We start from the raw sequence: 19,655 nt of genomic DNA, 5'->3' as shown, positions 1-19,655 counted from the left end.
GATATGCCGCCAATCTATGTAGATACATAACAATATAATTATCTATAGTTATTATATTACAAATTGCTTTTTCATATCATATACAGTTCAATAATTATTTTCTTAGTCTATATTACGTAAATTCATCTATAATTTTTCTGTATTGTAAGCTATTGTATACAAGTGTATAAGCCAGTATATATTGTAATCTACATAAATAAAGTACACAATCAAATATTAATAACATATACTAACATATTTTTATTGGTGTAGGTGCCCTACCTGTGCTGACGTCACCAGGATGCACTATGGCTTTGTTTACGGAGGTAGTGCATATAGGCAAGGTGTGATTCGCGGGGTAATATTCCTACTTTTACAAAAACATACGCTCTAGAGTACTTTGATGGAGGAAGCTCCCTACACATAAGATTCTTCATGAATGAGAGAGTTGCAACATATCACCAACAATGGAAAGAGCACGTTGAACGAATGTCAGCTGATAGGCTGTGGTGAGCCAGAGACGTAACTCAAAAAAGCTCCTTGCGTATCTTTTCGGATGCAACACGTTGCTTTTGAGAAGATACAAAAGAGCATTTGTTGATTATGGAAAGATACATTTTCAAAAATGTTCGATGTTTTTGAACGGGTAGTATTGTAGCCTAGTGGCCCTCCGTCGATATGCAAAGCTACAGGACTCGGACTATAATACAGAGTGATCAAAAAGTATTTATAACAATAGCAAGGTGTTAATCTACTAAACTTACGTGTACATTCATTACAGTAGAGGGGAAAAGAAGTGGGAGTAACTTGTTTAACGGGTTTCCAAACAGAACACAATCTTCAGCTAGAACAGAACGCAGGTACTGCGGAGAGACTTTTTGATAGCCCGGTAGTACTATTTCAATACTATTTTGATTGATCTGCTCGGTTTTCATCGTGGGTAACTTTTATGATATTGATTATTTTCCCCAGGGCGAAGACCTGATCGAGAGCAGTTTGCAGCAGTAATTTCATAATCTTCCAACAAAAGATTCATTTATACATTGATGGATACAATATCATTCTCAATTATGAATGATTTGGAAAGAAACAACAAGCTTAAAGCCCAAAACTGTTCATTTCCCATATTTGGATAGAAATTGTTCAAAAATAGGTTATGCTTATCACTTCATAAGTTTTGTCCATATTTGAGTCCAAAATATATATAAACTAGAATTTAGATAAGTTGAAAACCAAATTAGATAAAAATATTTCACTACATCGTCACTGATAACTGGAGAATACTGTATTGATTATTGAATATTTTAAAACTTGAAAAGAAACTCAGACTTACTAAATTCATAGTTTCTAGAAAGTTTCAGAGAAATTTTTGAAGTAAACACGATCACTGAAGGTTTTACAAATTAATTACTTGAAAAACTTGAAATTGATAATTCACGAATACCGAATGATTTAGAAATCAGCCACATCAGAAAATTGATATTGATAAGGCTATAAAATTGTTATTGATTTGTCCATATTTGAGTCCAAAATATATATATAAACTAGGAATTTAGAATTTGGATAAGTTGAAAACCAAATAAGATAAAAATATTTCACTAAATCGTCACTGATAACTGGAAAATATTGTATTGATTATTGAATATTTTAAATCTTGAAAAGAAACTCAGACTTACTAAATTCATAGTTTCTAGAAAGTTTTAGAGTAATTTTTGAACTTATCACGGTCACTGAAGGTTTTACAAATTAATTACTTGAAAAACTTGAAATTGATAATTCACGACAACCGAATGATTTAGAAATCAGCCACATGAGAAAATTTATATTGATAAGGCTGTAAAATTGATATTGATTTGTCCATATTTGAGTCCAAAATATATATAAACTAGGAATTTTGAATTTGGATAAGTTGAAAACCAAATTAGATAAAAATATCGTCACTGATAACTGGAAAATACTGTATTGATTATTGAATATTTTAAAACTTGAAAAAACTCAGATTTACTTAATTCATAGTTTATAGAAATGTTCAGAGAAATTTTTGAAGTAAACACGATCACTGAAGGTTTTAGAAATTAGTCACTTAGGGAACTTGAAATTGATAATTCACGACTACCGAATGATTTAGAAATCAGCCACATGAGAAAATTGATATTGATAAGGCTATAAAATTGTTATTGATTTGTCCATATTTGAGTCCAAAATATATATAAACTAGGAATTTCTATTTGGATAAGTTGAAAACCAAATTAGATAAAAATATCGTCACTGATAACTGGAAAATACTGTATTGATTATTGAATATTTTAAATCTTGAAAAGAAACTCAGATTTACTTAATTCATAGTTTCTAGAAATTTTCAGAGAAATTTTTGAAGTAAACACTATCACTGAAGGTTTTGAAAATTAGTTACTAGAACTTGAAATTATTGATAATTCACGACTACCGAATGATTTAGAAATCAGCCACATGAGAAAATTGATAATGCTTGATAAGTAAAGTAAGAGTTTAGTTAAAAGTAGTACCGAAATCAACTTGCGACTCAGTCATCTCTTTGACAGTTGTGTGCTTGAGAAATGCAATGTCTCCCTTCTCTACCAGACACTTGAAGGCGCCTTCGAAGCCAGCATACGGATCAGCACTTGTGCACTTCCCTCCGGGCACTTTGCCAATGCACAGTTGACACAGCTTGTCCTTATTGTCACCTGGAATGTCACACCAAAATCTTATAAATATCTATAAACAACTTTATTAAAATATCAAATAAAGGGTGCGGCAGCAAAACTTCCTTTTTTAAAGTGAATGCCAATCAAAACTTCCAGCAAAACTTGAATGCAGTGAATGCAGCAAAACTTCCTTTTTTAAAGTGAATGCCATTCAGTCAGCTGATGTCGTAGTAGAGCAAATTTGGTCTCGTTAGAGAGGTCAGATCATAAAGTTTTCTTCCCGACATGTTCAGTCGCCATCATGCATTGGAACAATGAGAAGCATGCATTTTCCGTCGAGACTTATTTTTCGAGCGGACGTTCTGTGATCACAACCCAGCGAGCAAAGAGCTAAAGCCCCTCGGCCCATAAGGTCACCTGAGAACATTGAGGCAACGAGAGTTTCAATGTTGCAATCACCACAGCGTTCTGCGCACAAACATGCGTCTGTTCTTGGACTTTTCGATCTTTCTGTGAGACGAATTCTTCATGATGATATCTTCATTTCCATCCATACAAGATTGCAATTGTGCAGGAACATTCTGAACGTGACTTTAACTGAGGGAACACTTTCCAGGACGCCTGATCTCAATTAGGGGCGATTTGGAGTGCCAGCCCGATCTCCCGATTTGAACCCTTGTGATTTTGTCTATGGGGATTTTTGAAATCCATCGTTTATTTGAACCGTCCAAGGACTCTACAAGATTTGAAAACCAATATCAGGGGAGAAATTGCTAACATAACGCCTGCAATGCTGGCAGGAGTCATGACAAACTCCAAAAATCTGTTTACTCAGTGTATGGAGAATGGGGGACGTCATCTACCTGATTTGATATTCAAAACTAATTGAAAAGAAAACTTTATAATGTTTCAATATTACAAAAAATTAATACAAACTTTCTGATACATACAAAGAGTTTTATTTACTTAAAAAAAGGAAGTTTCGCTGCCGCACTCTGTTCATCAATTCAAACTTTGGTGAGGTTCAGTTCAGTCAGCCAAGTCAGCATTAGTTATACCTTATATCTGACTATAATACGAATTTACAACGCAAATCACAGATTTCTTTATTCAAAATTTCCACCACTTTTTTTAAAGCTCTATTCAGCATCTAAGTCAAAACAGTTCTGGCAAAGGTTGTATAATTGTTTTGATACATAAAGGCCCCGTTGCACAAAAGCCGATTAAATTTTAACCGTGATTAATTTCACGAGAACCAATCAGAGAAGCCGTCGTATCGAAAAGGCCTTCTCTGATTGGTTCTCGTGAAATTAATCACCAATCAGAGAAGGCCTTTTCGATACGACGGCTTCTCTGATTGGTTCTCTTAGAATTAATCACGATTAAAATTTAACCTGCTTTGTGCAACCGGCACAAAGACGTTCACAGTAATGTGATAGATTTTAGTTTTTGGACTGGAATTGGTTTAATATGATTATAGTGGACTCTTGTTCTTTATCAAATTTCTATTGTCTATAACGGTTGCAATGCAGCTTCAATACTATTTTGCTGGTTGTGATTGAGTAACAGTTTTTTAAATTTCAAATGAGGGGAGTCTTGCCCCAGAAGATGTCAAAATATCTCTAGATAAACTGAATAATTAAATTAAGACTCTCCTTCTTTGATCAGAGTATAATAATTATCAATATTTAAAATCCATATAGAGACAGTCATATACTTTCACCTCAACTTTATTCAGAATCAGATTACTTCAAAATTCATTCACAATGTTGGAGTTAGCTGGCTAAGTCGAGCTATTCGCTAACTCATGCTATTTGCTAAGTCTGTGTTAACTCAATGCTATAGTGGTACGTTAGAAAAAAAATAGCAGACGAGATAGCAGATAGCGCAGGTTTGAGTCCGCTAGCTCTGTTAAAACGGCGGCCATATTTGTTTTGGTCATATTTGGTAGCAAAAGTGAGGTTATAAACTTTGAGTTACACAAATTATCCGCTTGGAGCGCTATTGCAGTTAGATTATAGCAGTTGGTTTCAGATGGGGCGTTCACAATCCAGAGTTATCAAATAACATTTTATTTAGCTGGCTAAAACATCATTGTGAATACCCCTAGTTTCATAACATCCATAATTCCGACTTACCAATAGGATTTAAGATTACTCAAAATTAAGTCAGTAACATGCATACTTACCAATAGGATTATATTTATTAACCAGGGAGTTGACGGCACAGCTCGGTCCGAAATAGTTTATTGTGGATTTGACGTGATTATTACAGTCGACAATTTCCATGCCTCCATCTCTCATCAACTATAAACATGCAAAACAGGTATATGATTAGTGTTAGGGATAAGTTTATCAAACAATATCTTAAACAGTTGAATAATAGAGTGATCTTCAATAGAAGTTGAACAAAGTCTGGTTGGTAACAAAGGCCTACATCCAGAATAGTAGTATTCAGAATGATTTCTTTATTGATTCATACAATATTGATTGATTCATACAATATTGATTGATTCAATCAATATGTATTGATTCATACATCATCAAAATGAAAGGGAGAGAAAAAATAAGGTAACCTTGTGCTATTCCTCTCCCAAATTCAGATAAGGTTACACATAGTCCGAAATAGGTTAAGGCTGTGCAAAGGCTATAAATAAACTTTCTACTCGTGATATTTTTCAAAGTTTTTCGATTTGTATATCATCAAGCTATCAAAATGAAAAAGTTTTCTCAGGAAAACATTTTTTTCTGATCATTACTTTTTGAGATATGAGCGCCTAAAGTTTAAATTTTCGGGACAGAACATTTCAAATTCGGTACTATATAAATCCATGAGATTTAAAGGATAGATTTTTCATGGTATTGTTGATCTAGTAAAACAAAATTTTTCTGAAAATATCAATTTTTGAGAAAGTTATTTAATTTACCAAAAATAACTCAAGTAAAAGTTATTTTTAGTAAATTGAATAACTATCTTAAAAATTGGTATTTTCAGAAAATTTTTGTTTTACCAGATCAACAATACCATGAAGAATCTATAATCTCTTAATCTCATGGATTCATCTCTTACCGAATTCGAAATGTTCTGTCCCAAAAATTTAAATTTTAGGCGCTCATATCTCAAAAAGTAATGATCAGAAAAAAATGTTTTCCTGGGAAAACTTTTCATTTTGATAGCTTGATGATATATAAATCGAAAAACTTTGAAAAATATCACGAGTAGAAAGTTTATTTTTAGCCTTTGCACAGCCTCAAGTCTTTTTGTTGTTCACTTCACAAAATTTTCAGTCCTTAATTATTTTCACAAAGTAGATTTTTAAATTTAGATTCTTCAAAACCAAACATAGAAGAAATATTTCACATTATTATCACTAAAATAGGAAATATTCATATATTAAAGAAATAAATTTGCAGGACCAAAAAACAAACTTAATATTATAAAAGTGTAGTGAGATTCATGTTTCAAAACAGAATTTAATTTTCATGTTTGTTTATTGATTTGGCAGTAAAGTTTATTTGATTTGTAAGTAAGTGGAAATGACAGGAAAGCAATATTGTCTATTTTTCTTTTGCAACGCCTTCTGTAGTTAGTGCCGGTATGACATTTGGCTCAACTCACACTCACGCGACTCAGGCTGAGAAGAGACTCGACTCCAGTCGAGAGAATGTGTTTCCAAATAGTGACACTCAGACCAGTCGATTCTAGTCTCCGCGAAGTCACCATTTGGAAACACATGCTCTCGACTAGAGTCGAGTCTGTTCTCGACCTGAGTCGCTTAGGTGTGAGCTGAGCCTTATTGTTTATTCATGTTGATAATGATAATTCTATTTCAAATAAATTATACGTATATTAACCAAGAAAAAAGATTGTTTCATGATTTAATAATCATAATTAGCCTAAAGCCGTGTCCACACTGAACAATTCGACAAACATGTTTGTTGAAAAAGTTTGGGCAAATTTTATTATGTTTTGATAAACAATGTTTGCCCGTAGCCAGTGTGGACGCGTCACCAAACAAAATATTTTGTAATTAGGAAGAACAGGTTTTATGTTTAACAGCTGTCAACTCTGAAAAAGTTTGGGCAAATTTTATTATGTTTGACAAACAATGTTTGCCCGCGGCCAGTGTGGACGCATCACCAAACAAAATATTTGTAATTAGGAAGAACAGTTTTTATGTTTAACAGCTGTCAACTCTGAAAATGTTTGTAAAAACAGTAATGTTTTGTTTGACAGACAATTATTGTTCAAACAAAATGTTTCTCCCTGAGCTTCTCAAAAAACATGTATGTCGAACATTTGTTTAGTATGGACACGGCTTAAGATTGAATATTTTGTTGGATCATTAAATTACTGCGTGAGGTCTACTGTTCACAGAACTACTAGTAAAAATAGCCAATTATGAAATTATGAAAATGAAATAAGATGAAAAATTATAAAAATAGCTAATTATAAAATTATGAGGATGGAATAAGATGAAAAATGGAAGAAATATAGAATACAAAAGACTTGACAACGGTGCGGAGTTGGGAATAAGGATAGAACTGTAGCTTTGTCTATCGACTGGCAAGGAAAGCAAACAGTTGTTAATCAGGTGATGATTTTACAACGTGAATCTCACTAAATAGAATATAAATTTATCTGTCATCATATTTACAAGAACACATGGACATCGTCATTTGAGAATAGTATTACAGATAATAATATAGTAAAATCACGGTAAATAGAAGAAGACGATAGGTGTCACGCGCATGTTTGTGCTAAATTTCCGGTGTCGCTGACGTCATTTTATATCCAATCATCTGTTTTCAACTAATAATTTTCATAAATTGCCAATAGATGTTATAAACCTCGGTTGGTGGCGATGACGCAATCTAGCTGGCTGGCCACTGCGCACACATTTCATGACCCCTACCGTTTTCATCTAAATACCGTGAGTAAAATCACTTCACTTATTGCAAGACTTTATTCGTTAAACTGGAGATAAAAACTATTATTAATCTGTACATTTTTGAATTAGCTGAATACTCTTTGAAAAAAAATGCCTTACATTAATTACTCTTAATGAAGACATCCACTCACATAATACACGAAATAAAGCAAAAATGAGTTTTCAGTACTGTAGATTGGAAAAGTCACTCAGGAGTCACATAGTAATTTGCAAAAAAGTTTATAATAAGCTATTTGACAGCATTTGTAAATACTCTTACAATCAAAAAGTATTTTCAAGAAAATTGGATGTTTGGCTGGTTGAAAATCCTTTCTATAGTATTGAGGAGTTCTTTGAAAATACAAATGTAAACTTTCAGGGTTGTAAGAATGCTTGTACTACTTTTCTAATTTATTATTTTGTATTGTCATATGCACAAATTTTAATGTGTAAAGCTGCGTACACATATTCGCGCTTCCAACCCGCACCGAGCACGCTCCTCCCTCGTACCGCCCTCGTACTACCATCGAACCACAGTCGCTCCGCCCACGCACCCATCATGAACGTTACGGAAGATGTTAGATCTTCTCGCGTTCCCCGGTCGAACCACTTTTGCTCGCCAGTCGATCATCAATCGCTCTGCTGGAGTGACGTTCGGTTGCGGAGCAGAGCGACAGTCTGTACGCACCTTTGGGTTTTAGCTTAGCTCTGTTACATTGACGTTGTCAATACATATATTTGTTATTTATTAACAATAAAAAAATATTTGATTTGATATATGGGCTACTTTATTCTGTGTTTTAATAAAAGGGTACTACAAGTTTTATATTGTTTTTATTAATTAGAAGTATAGTATTATCACAGTATACAGTATAACATCAGAGCTTCATCACAGAAAAGACATAACACAGCATAAACACTGAAGAGATGGAATATGTTGTATAGTTTGATCATAGTGAGATGCACTGCAAGCGTCCCTTTCTACATTAATGCTACACATTCAACCATTAAGGGTCGGTTTCCGAGCTCGAGATCTATAAGTTCTGGACTTACAGAGTCCAGGACTAAAATAAGCGCTCGGGTCTAGACTTTCTGAATCACGGGTTTATCTTCTAAACTCCGGGGTCTACTAAGTTATCGACTTATTTGTGTCCAGGACTTGAAGAAATAATCATGTGGGAAATTCTCAATATTTTACTGTTGTATTGTTGGCATTATAGCAGAACAGAGAACAGCTGATTGAAACGGGCTAATTCAAATGAGCATGCTCTCCAAACTATTTTGTAACAATAATTTTGTGAAAATACGTTTCAGTTTATTTTGGGTCTATTCAAAGCAAAACCTAACCTTTTGAAACATGAATGAATAGCCTAAATATTTAATTTTACGTTATGCTATTGAGTTTGAAAACGTATTTTTTTGAAAAAAAAAACTGGAATAATTTATTATTGTTATATGTTTATTATAAATATGCTGAATATGACATAATAACATTCACATTGGAAGATAAAATTCCAAGGCAATCTTTGTATTATTTTTATTGAAAGTTTTTAGGTTGTCAGTCGTAAAATAAGGTTAGTTTTTTACGCATAATTCTGATATAACTTTATTCTAAAATAGACTTGCAAACTATAAATTATGAGTTCAGATGTACTAATCAAAATAATTTAGGTATCACAAGACATCTATTTGGTTATTCATCTACTTCACAACAATAACTGAGATGTGTTGCTCAGTATAAGTCCAGAACTTAATTTTAAAACCTACCTCAGTCGAGGGTTTAAAATCACGCTGTTTCAAGTTCTGGAGTATTTTTGATAAATCCTTGACTCGAAAAGAGGCGAGAATCTAATTCAAGTCCTGGACTTAAAAGCCCTTCACTCAGAAAGCGAAATTATAAGCTCCAGAGTCTAATGTGATCTCTAAACTCCAGGGTCTATTCAAGTCTTTGACTACGTTAAAGCCGTGACTCGGAAAGCCAATTCTCAGACTTCAGAGTTTAAATCCGGTTAAAGTCTAGAACTTAGCTAAATCCCGAGCTCGGAAACCGGCCCTGAATGTTTTTACACTATTCGATTAACGGTCGACAACCAGAATGTCCTCCTACTGGCTGAGAATCAGCTGTTGGTGAGAATTATCCAATGTGAGGACATTCTGGGAGACATGGCGATGAACATCGGCCGACATTCGGTGGCAACAGCCAATGCTAACAGTCGAAACTGACTTCTACTTACAGTGTGCACTGGAATGACCCAGCCGGCTTGTGAGCCAACCTCTGGAAAACATGCTTTCTTTCCTCTCAACTGCCTCAGGTTAGTCACATCGGTAAGTGTTCCCTTTTTAACCACTGCTACAGAGTAATAATGGAGTAGATTACCTGCAAACAGAACAATAGTAATATATAAATTCATATAGTAAATAATATATAAATTATATAGAATAATAAATTCATAATTAAAAAACCTAAAAGACATAACCTTATTTCGGACTGTTTGACGGAGAAAGATAATAACGGGTGACCCAGAATAACGAAAACTTTTAAAAACGCCATAAAACAAAAGTGGGAAGGGCAAAAATGATTTTATTTAAACTAATGTGAAGTTCAAGATTTGCCATTTGAGAATAATAAATTATTAATAACATTAACATCTATCACTTTTTGATAATTACTTCATTAAGATGGCTTACTCCTGCACGAATACACTCTTGAAATCTGTGTTGAGATCCCAGAACGATTGCTGCAACATTTCAGCTGGGATATTGTTAATTTCATTCTGAATTGTCTGTTATAATTTAAACACAGTTATTTGACAAGTTGTGAAAACTTTATTTTGAGATAGCTCCACAAACAGAAAATTGCAGGAGGACAGATCCTCCGCCCTGGGACCAGGAAACGCAACCTAATCGTGAGATTACACGGTTACCAAACAATACTCACTCGCACAGTTGCCATCAACTGCCGTGCAGTGTGGATTTCGCTTACAATTTGATCAATAATTTTGAATTGATTAGAAATTAAAATAAATTCAAAATGAAATCCGCGATATCCTAGATGAGATATTGCAGCGATCAATGAGGAATCGTCAACACAGATTTGAACAATGTATTCGTTCAGGAGGAAACCATTTAAATGAATTAATTATCAAAAAGTAATTTTATTGATAATTCTTAAATGGCAAGCCTTGAACTTCTAATTAGGTTGAATAGAATATGGTTTGCCCTTCCCACTAATATTTTATGGCGTTATTTAAAGTTCACGTTATTCTGGGTCAACCTGTACAAGGTATCCTTGGTTTTTCTCCCCCGATCTGTACTTTTCTGTAGAAAATAAATAGATAAAAGTAAAATAAATTCATTAATTAATCCAAGATACACAATATAATTATTAATTAACATAATTAGAGTAAGACCAACAGCACAGCCCAAAGCTGTTACTCCCCCAAATTTTGATTCATATACTGGTCCACAAAGAAGGTTATGTTTTCCCATTTTATAAAATTTGTTTCCAATTTACTTATAATCATAAATAAACTGATTGTATAGGAGAAGATGTTGTGGTAGTATTCTGATTCTGTAATGTAAAGTGTGAAGAAATATATTTTAAAATCTATTCAAATATACCACTATATTTTCGATAAATATAGTGGTATTTATTTATTTAGTTACAAAGAATAAATATCTTCAAAATAATTGGGGAAGGCACAGCCCAAACTGTTCCTTCCCCGAATTTTGATTAATACACTAGTCCAGAAAGTAGGTTATGTTCCATTCACTTGTGAATTTGGGTCCAATCTTCAGTGCAATCACTTGAAAACAAGAAATTTTGAATTTATATTGCTTGAAACCAAATCAAATAACAAAATTACACTCACTAAACACTATCATACTTCAAGATAATGGGTTGCTTTTTGACAACATCAGTGTCTTATTCTTTTTATAATAGTTGAATAGGTTGACGTAATCATGACTTGAATATTACATGAGACAAAAACGATTGAGATATCATTAATAAGTTATCATAAGACGTGAGCCATCCCCGTCTACTTGTCTCCTTTCTAAGGAGGTGTCAACTAGTCGAGGGGACACCCTGACGCGAGGGTGCGAGGTGTCAAGTTGTCGTTTACGGTCGGGAAGTGAAAAAGTGAAAACATGATAAGTCATGTGGAATACTACATACTACTGATTATTATATATATTCATTACATCGAGTACTTAACACTTGCGGAAAAGAACAACAAAGTGCCGGTTGCACGAAAGCTGTTTAATTTTAACCATGATTAGTTTCAAGAGGTCCAATCAGAGAAGCCGTCTTATCAAAAAGGCCTTTTCTGATTGGTTCTTGAGAAATTAATCACGATAAAAATTTAACCGGATTTTGTGCAACCAGGCCAAATAATTCAAATACCAAAAATATAGCTATATGAGTAACATTTCGAATAATTAATACTACAAAAACTATTATTATCCTACTTGAATGAAAAAGACTAAGAAATTGTCATGCCCTTGACTAAGACTAAGAAATGAAAACATGCCCTTGACCAATAGCAGTACTCGCCTACTAGTATAAATTCTGCTGCTCTTGTATTTAGTTTTAGTTTATCAGAGATTGACAATGGTGTAATAACCGAAACCGGTCTTTCTAAGTATCAATAAATCTGTGCTTTTTGACAATTTCTTAGTCTTTTTCATTCAATATGAATAATTACTACAATATCAACTTCTCAACTACACAAAAAATTATCTTACTTAACGATAAAAGCAGAATTTCCACATATCAGTGACAGTGAACGTGACCCATGCACTATGAGAATATAATTTCCATGACTTCTGATTGGAGTGTTTCCACTCAGCACAGCCTCGCGAATATGAATAGTCACATTAGAACATATGGAAATAATATTCTCACTGTAGCCTACTGTTCACGTTCACTGATGTGGAAATCCAGATTTACACTACAAAGAAAGAAAACAAGTACATTTTGAATTTAGAAATAGCTAATACGAGGGTCATTCAATAAGTAACGAGACAAATTACTAATTTTAAAAATCTGGTGTGACGCACTCACACAACTTTCCTTGCCGTTATGAAAATCGATAACGTGACGCTAGTGTTCCCGCGCATCGCAAGTCTACTTTTCGAAAATTTGAGCCAGCTGGTGACAGGGCAATAACGTTGGAGACACACGAGGTCTGCTATCTCTTCAAAGTGAATCATTTAATAGAATCAACAGTTGCCAACAGTTTGTAATTGGATAATCACATTTTCTCGAATTTCGAGCTTATTTTTAATTTTAGGTGAAAATGTTACTGTACATTAATTGTAGAGATTCTCATGCTCAATCTTTTCCACTAGAAATTTTTTGTTTAAATTGTATCTGAGACCTGATAATTGGAAATCTGAAATCAAACTTTGCATAGATGGGACGGAGCTCCTGAAATTTTTACAGATATGGGACTTGTGGCAGTTGATAGAGCTTATCGATGACTATTTTGAGTATAACTTTAATCAAAATCGTTGGAGCCGTTTTCGAGAAAATCGCGAAAAACCGTGTTTTTGACAACATTTTCGCCATTTTAGCCGCCATCTTGAATCGCATTTGATCGAAATTGTTCGTGTCGGATCCTTATATTGTAAGGACCTTACGTTCTAAATTTCAAGTAATTCCGTCAATTGGGAGATGAGATATCGTGTACACAGACGCACATACACTCATACACACACACACACAAACACACACACACACACACACACACACACACACACACATACAGACCAATACCCAAAAACCACTTTTTTGGACTCAGGGGACCTTGAAACGTATAGAAATTTAGAAATTGGGGTACCTTAATTTTTTTTCGGAAAGCAATACTTTCCTTACCTATGGTAATAGGGCAAGGAAAGTAAAAAACGGCTGAATTTATCCTTATGTAACATTCGGGACATGAAATTGGCAACCTTGCGATGACATCTGATCAGCTGTTCCATCGTATATCGTAAACATAAACGCAAATCGACTCAGTTAACAATGAGTTAGAATATTGCACTGTGTAAGAACAACGTTCCGTGATCAGATTTTTAGTCTGTCGTGTTAGACTCTGGCTCATTGTGGTGGATCTATGGTTTCATCACACGTTCCATTCTTTTGAAGAAAAATTCTTCGGTCGCATACCAATTTTGCAACTGTTGACTGAATTGAAGCCGGGTTTCTTTGTGAGCATCCGTAAGTTGTCTAGACACCCATTCTCGCACAAGTTTTATTGTACTGCAGCTTGTTGTGAATAATGTTATGAACAGTTCAAACACACGTGTTTACTTTTACATTTATGAATTGAACAGTGAGTGATATGCCTATAGTCCCGAATTAATGAATCGATTCTAGAGAGGAAGTCCCAACTTCGACCGGTCGTCCACAGCGTTGATTGTCACAAACTTTAGTACGGCCACTTTGAAACTGTTCTACCCATTTGTAAACGTTTGAACGATTCAAACAATGGTCTCCTTACACTTTTAACATTTTTGTGGATTTCACTACCTTTCTCTTCATCTGCGACTAAAAATTTGAGCACAGCATGTTGTTCTTCCATGGTGCAATTCTCATGCGGACTCGCCATTGATAACTAAGTCTATTTGCGAGTATGTTCACGAAATACAATAGAACAGCTGTTCAGATGTTATCGCAAGGTTGTAAACTTCATGTCCTAAAAGTTTCATATGGATCAATTTAACCGTTTTTACTTTCCTTGCCCTATTACCATAGGTAAGGAAAGTATTGCTTTCCGAAAAAAATTAAGGTACCCCAATTTCTAAATTTCTATACGTTTCAAGGTCCCCTGAGTCCAAAAAAGTGGTTTTTGGGTATTGGTCTGTATGTGTGTGTGTGTATGAGTGTATGTGCGTCTGTGTACACGATATCTCATCTCCCAATTAACGGAATAACTTGAAATTTGGAACGTAAGGTCCTTACAAAATAAGGATCCGACACGAACAATTTTGATCGAATGCCATTCAAGATGACGGCAAAAATGTTGTCAAAAACAGGGTTTTTCGCGATTTTCTCGAAAACGGTTCCAACGATTTTGATCAAATTTATACCTGAAATAGTCATTGATAAGCTCTATCAACTACCACAAGTCCCATATCTGTAAAAATTCCAAGAGCTCCACCCCATCTATGCAAAGTTTGATTTTAGATTCCCAATTATCAGGCTTCAGATACAATTTGAACAAAAAATTCCAAGTGGAAAAGATTGAGCATGAAAATCTCTACAATTAATGTTCAGTGACATTTTCACCTAAAATTGGAAATGAGCTCAAAATTCGAGAAAATGTGTTTAATCAATAATGCAAACGGTTGGCAACTATTTCTATTAAATCATTCACTATGAAGAGATAGCAGACTTTGTGTGTATCCAGCGTTATTGTCCTGTCACCAACTGGCTATGATCTTTGAATAGTAGACTTGAGATGCGCGTGTACACTAGCGTCAGGTGATCAATTTTCATAACGGCAAGGAAAGTTGTGTGAGTGCGCCACACCAGATTTTTGAAAATTGGTAATTTGTCTCGTTATTTATTCAATGACCCTCGTACAAACAACGGATATAAGGAGAATCGAAAGCTTATAATTGAATAAGCGTGAAATTTGGAGCCGAGAATTATGCAGTGATCTTCAGATATTAAAGATAATGAGGATTCAACTACAGATGGTAAGGTAATGTATATTATAAGAAATTATTCTAATATTGATAATGAAGGGTAAAATGAATGACGACTAACCAGGATACACTTCTTGCATGATGGGTATCAGACTGTGATATCTGCCACCAATGAAAACTTCACCAGCATCCAGATTTGTAATATGAGCCTTCAACTCATCAAGCATCGTCATGCATTCATCTTTGTTGAAAGCCTGCAATTAAAGATGAATAATTGAGTTCATTTCCACCAATTAGTATTAAAATACACATAATTTTCAAGTAGCATAATGTAATTTACTCGTAAACTAGATGAATGAAGAAATGAAAATACTACTAAAGTCTGTGAGATTACTTTTTAACATGAAGAGGAGAAACCCATTTCTCCTTTCACAGTTTGTAGCATAGACAGAGAGACGGTCATCCTGTGCACATTTGGATGCGCCGTGTCATTTCGCTTTATGTTCTTGTGATGAACACATCTCCGTAATCACACCAATATACCTGCTGACTAGTAAACAATTTTGGAACAATGCCAGGCAATAGCGGCGACGCGTTATCATGCTCTCCGACTCCGAGAAAGAGCCGTGTTAAAAGAATATCTTACAGACTTTAGCATAGTTTCATCCATGGTATAGCCAACTAATAGGCCAGTATATTACGTTATGCGGCCGGAAGGTATCGGTTTAGAGGTTGAGCATGCTGTTTATGCCTAGTCCACACATGGCCAAGTAAGCTGGTCTATCCTGTAATTTAACAAGAGCCCAATGAAGGCCAGTGGTAACCAACGTTGGCAAACCGCCCACCCCACACATTAACGCTGTCCGACGTTGGCATTCATTAGGCCAATATGTAGATGCGGCATTACAGTAGGGGCTTGCCGAGCTTCATGCAAGCCTCATCCTTATCACAGAGAAATATTGCGCCGTCACAGAGCAAAATGTAGTAATGCCATCCAAAGTTGGGTTTGCGTTTATGCGTAATGATTTGACGACTAGGGAAGAATACTTCAGGCCGCCATGTAAGGTGTTCACACGTTTACAGTCTGCAAGTGTAAAAATTTCCATAAGCGCTAAAAGTATTATTTGGTACCGTAGTAGTGAAATCATTACGTATAAATGAGAACCTAGATCAATAGACACGAAAACTGGAAGTGATCGGAAAACGAGATAACTTTTGGACCAGTAAATTTCATGACGTCATGAGATTCATGACCCATCTATACACTTTTACTTGAGATTTACTTTTTCGGTCTTCGTCGCCATGACTAGGAAATTCTATATTATAAGGCTAATATCAAACTAGGCTACTGTGAAAAATTTCGGCTACAGCAGTGTATTACAATGATCATCTCTTATTTTAATTTATTAAATCACTTACAAACCAAGATACATACATACAACTAGAAAAATCAAAATATACACATACAAAAAAGAATTTAAAAGATGAAGACTTTACCTGTTTACATTGAATGTTGATGAAATCGTAACCAAACCGACTGGTATCATTATGAGTTGCATTGGCAAACGCTAGACATTTCTTTTGCTCTTCTACTCCTACTGTACACCAAATTACAGTCTTCACTTGTTTATCAAAGTAGATGTCATTTTGCTGAGCTGCAAAAAATAAAAAAGAAATAAGATATACATCTAAACACAATAGATTGTCTTGCTATATTAATCGAATTTGGAATTTGATTGCCAACTTAAATTATTACTCCTAGGTTATGGTGACTGAGAAGAAAAAACTTCATAACTTAAATTAGATTAATTAGCTCTAAAAACAAAACCAAAAAAATAAAACAATAGGTCTAATAGAGGTTTTTAGTTCTAGCCTCTAGCCAATTGAGTATTCTTTTATTGATATAATGATAACAATTATTATTTGGAATAATAAGGTGGAGGATCAACAGGCTCAGCCCAAAACTGTCTTCCCCCGAATTAGATTTATTATAATAGTCCAGAAAATAGGTTATGTGTTCTCCTTATTATAAAATTTTGTCTAATTTTCTCACCAAACCCTTGTAACAAAGTTTTTAATTTATAAAGAATGAGATACAAATAAATAGGTGTAGCCTATGTAAGTAGTTGAAACACTGTGTCAATAAGATTGGAATGTCTTTTCTAGTACCTAAATAAATATTATTGGTCTTGTTAATATTGTTCTTATTTGTAAAGCTTAATAATATTGCATTAGATTAATTTCATAGAATGGCATAAAAGGATTGTAATTAAAAACAAATTGGAAAAATAGCTTTGTGAGTTAGTGAAGGCTAGTATAATTCAAGGAAACCAAAACAAAAACTCACCAAGACATAAGTAAAGAGCACACACAAAACCGAATAAAATAGTATTAAAAGCAACGTTCGACTTCATTTCAAATTTGTTTTAAAACTTGAATAAAAACACTTTATTTATAAGCCACACCCCTATAGGTTAGAAAAGCTCAACCTCACATTATTTTCAATTCAGTTTGCCTCGCCCGTCGACCAATTCACAGAAACAACTCTTCAACTGCATCCTCGATTCTGAGTCAGATTTCGGTTGAAAACAAGAATTTGTCATGCCGCTCTCACACTCTTGCCAAGTGCGTACGATTGACGGTAAGCCCGAGAGTGTGATTGGTCACTTGCCTTCACTCCAACCGTATAGACACAGAATACTCTTAATAAAGAATTCTATTTTCATTTATCAATTTTCACTCAACACCTAAATTCATGTCAAATCATTATATTTATATATACTTTGACCACTTGAGATTTTCTGTGGTACAGATCATGAGATGAATCCAGCGAGGCCGAGGCAGCAAGCTGCTTGGCAAGCAGCTTGACGAGAGTGTAGCGCTGGCATCAGGTGAGTGAGTCAAAGTTTGACTCATCATTTAGGAAGCCTTTGATTGATGATAGGATTGAATTTTTCATAAGATACAAATTATTTGTTGATTTTTTAATTGTTCAATTTCAAAATAGTTCTGTTAAGCTTTTCAACTATGCTAATATTTTCATCTTGAAAAATTTTTGGATCTAGTAGGCACTGAGCAATGAGAAGCGCCAAATTTGAATATACGAAAATTGAAACTGCTCAACTTCTGTAAATAAATTCATGTGTCCCCTGTTTTTCCCTTGAAAATACTAAAATTAGATGCTTTTTTATCTGAATTACAATAATCGAATGTTTTTACCTTCAAAATATAATAATTATATAAATACATAAAATGATTTGATTGAGTGATTTAATCAAGAATGATTTAATCAAGTTATTTATGAACAATTTGGTTGGAGCAAACTTTTTTTTGAGGGTGATGCCCAAAAAATAATAAGCTCTAAACTAGTGCGTGGATAATGAAGCGGATAAAAATGAGAGATGAATGGACCTACAGTTTTAGGTGGGTTCCGAACAACCGGGAGGTGATTCTACAACACTTTTGAATCATATTCAGAGGAGTTGTTGACTCAAGCGGTCACACTTTCAACGGCAATAGGTAGGTAGTATAGGTGCATGATTAGGTCTACAAGTTAGGCTACCCATAAATTCTGTCAGCATAGATCCTGTCTATACACTACTCTCATCGACTACCAGACTATGGCCTGGTTGCACAAGAGCCTGTTTAATTTTAACCGTCATATACATTTTAAATTTTTGCCAAATATAACATTTATATTTAATATGCCACAATTAACCAATCAAAGAAGGGGTTTCAGCAAAAAATACTTCTCTGGTTTGTGCTTGAGGTATTCAATCACGATTAAAATTAGAAAGATTATAGTGATATCATGCTCTTATAGAATACAATGCTGCCAGATTTCACAGAATCCAGGGAGCCTGTAAGCTAAACAGCTTACAGCTAAACTATGTGAGAGAAAGAGCGAAAAAGAGAGCCTAGACCGCTTTGATAGAATCAGCATAATATAACGGCAACAGTGTGCTCCTTTTGTTGTATTGAAATAACATTGGCCATAGAGTATAAAGCCCAGTGCTGAAAACTATGATTCCCACAGATAGGTTCTAATCTAATCCTTGTAGGGTCGCAACTTCAGTCTGCTTTCACTATGTACCACTACCATAAGTCAAGGGTTTTTTCATTGTTTGACATTTTCTGTATCATTTCTTACCTCTCTACGCTCTATAATCACGCATATAAACTTACGCCATAAACTTACGTGAACATAAAACTTAAAAACAAAGTTTTTCACATTATGTGACAACGCTTAAAAACAACCACTCTCCTATTGCACCTAGATATTGCATTAGCATTTCTTGAAATATTATTTTTAACTCCCGTTTTATTTTCTTGTAAGAATTGTTTTAATTCAATAATAGCCCTGATTTGTAATGAATTTCTGCTCTGACGGTCATGAAGAAATACGGTAGGTACCAGTATTATGAGAG

At 34.4% G+C, this 19,655-nt stretch overlaps 1 protein-coding gene across 2 annotated transcripts in view; it reads right to left on the bottom strand.

The window, feature by feature from the left end:
- LOC111055460 (melanotransferrin) overlaps positions 1 to 17,773 on the bottom strand; it is a 39,112-nt gene extending 21,339 nt beyond the window's left edge. For both annotated transcript variants that reach the window (XM_039419613.1, XM_039419614.1), the window contains exons 1-6: positions 17,576 to 17,773; positions 16,726 to 16,883; positions 15,350 to 15,482; positions 9,810 to 9,952; positions 4,834 to 4,951; positions 2,505 to 2,684 (exon numbers count right to left, since the gene is read on the bottom strand). In XM_039419613.1, coding sequence (XP_039275547.1) covers positions 2,505 to 2,684; positions 4,834 to 4,951; positions 9,810 to 9,952; positions 15,350 to 15,482; positions 16,726 to 16,883; positions 17,576 to 17,642 — 799 coding nt within the window. In that variant the 5' untranslated portion in view covers positions 17,643 to 17,773. The remainder of the gene's footprint in view (positions 1 to 2,504; positions 2,685 to 4,833; positions 4,952 to 9,809; positions 9,953 to 15,349; positions 15,483 to 16,725; positions 16,884 to 17,575) is intronic.
- Positions 17,774 to 19,655: the final 1,882 nt, after the last annotated feature.

The sequence above is a fragment of the Nilaparvata lugens genome, chromosome 1 (assembly GCF_014356525.2).
Source record: "Nilaparvata lugens isolate BPH chromosome 1, ASM1435652v1, whole genome shotgun sequence".
NCBI classification, from domain to species: Eukaryota; Metazoa; Arthropoda; class Insecta; order Hemiptera; family Delphacidae; genus Nilaparvata; species Nilaparvata lugens.
The sequence above is the reverse complement of the archived record's forward strand: the minus strand, read 5'-3'. Positions and strand labels throughout refer to the sequence as shown.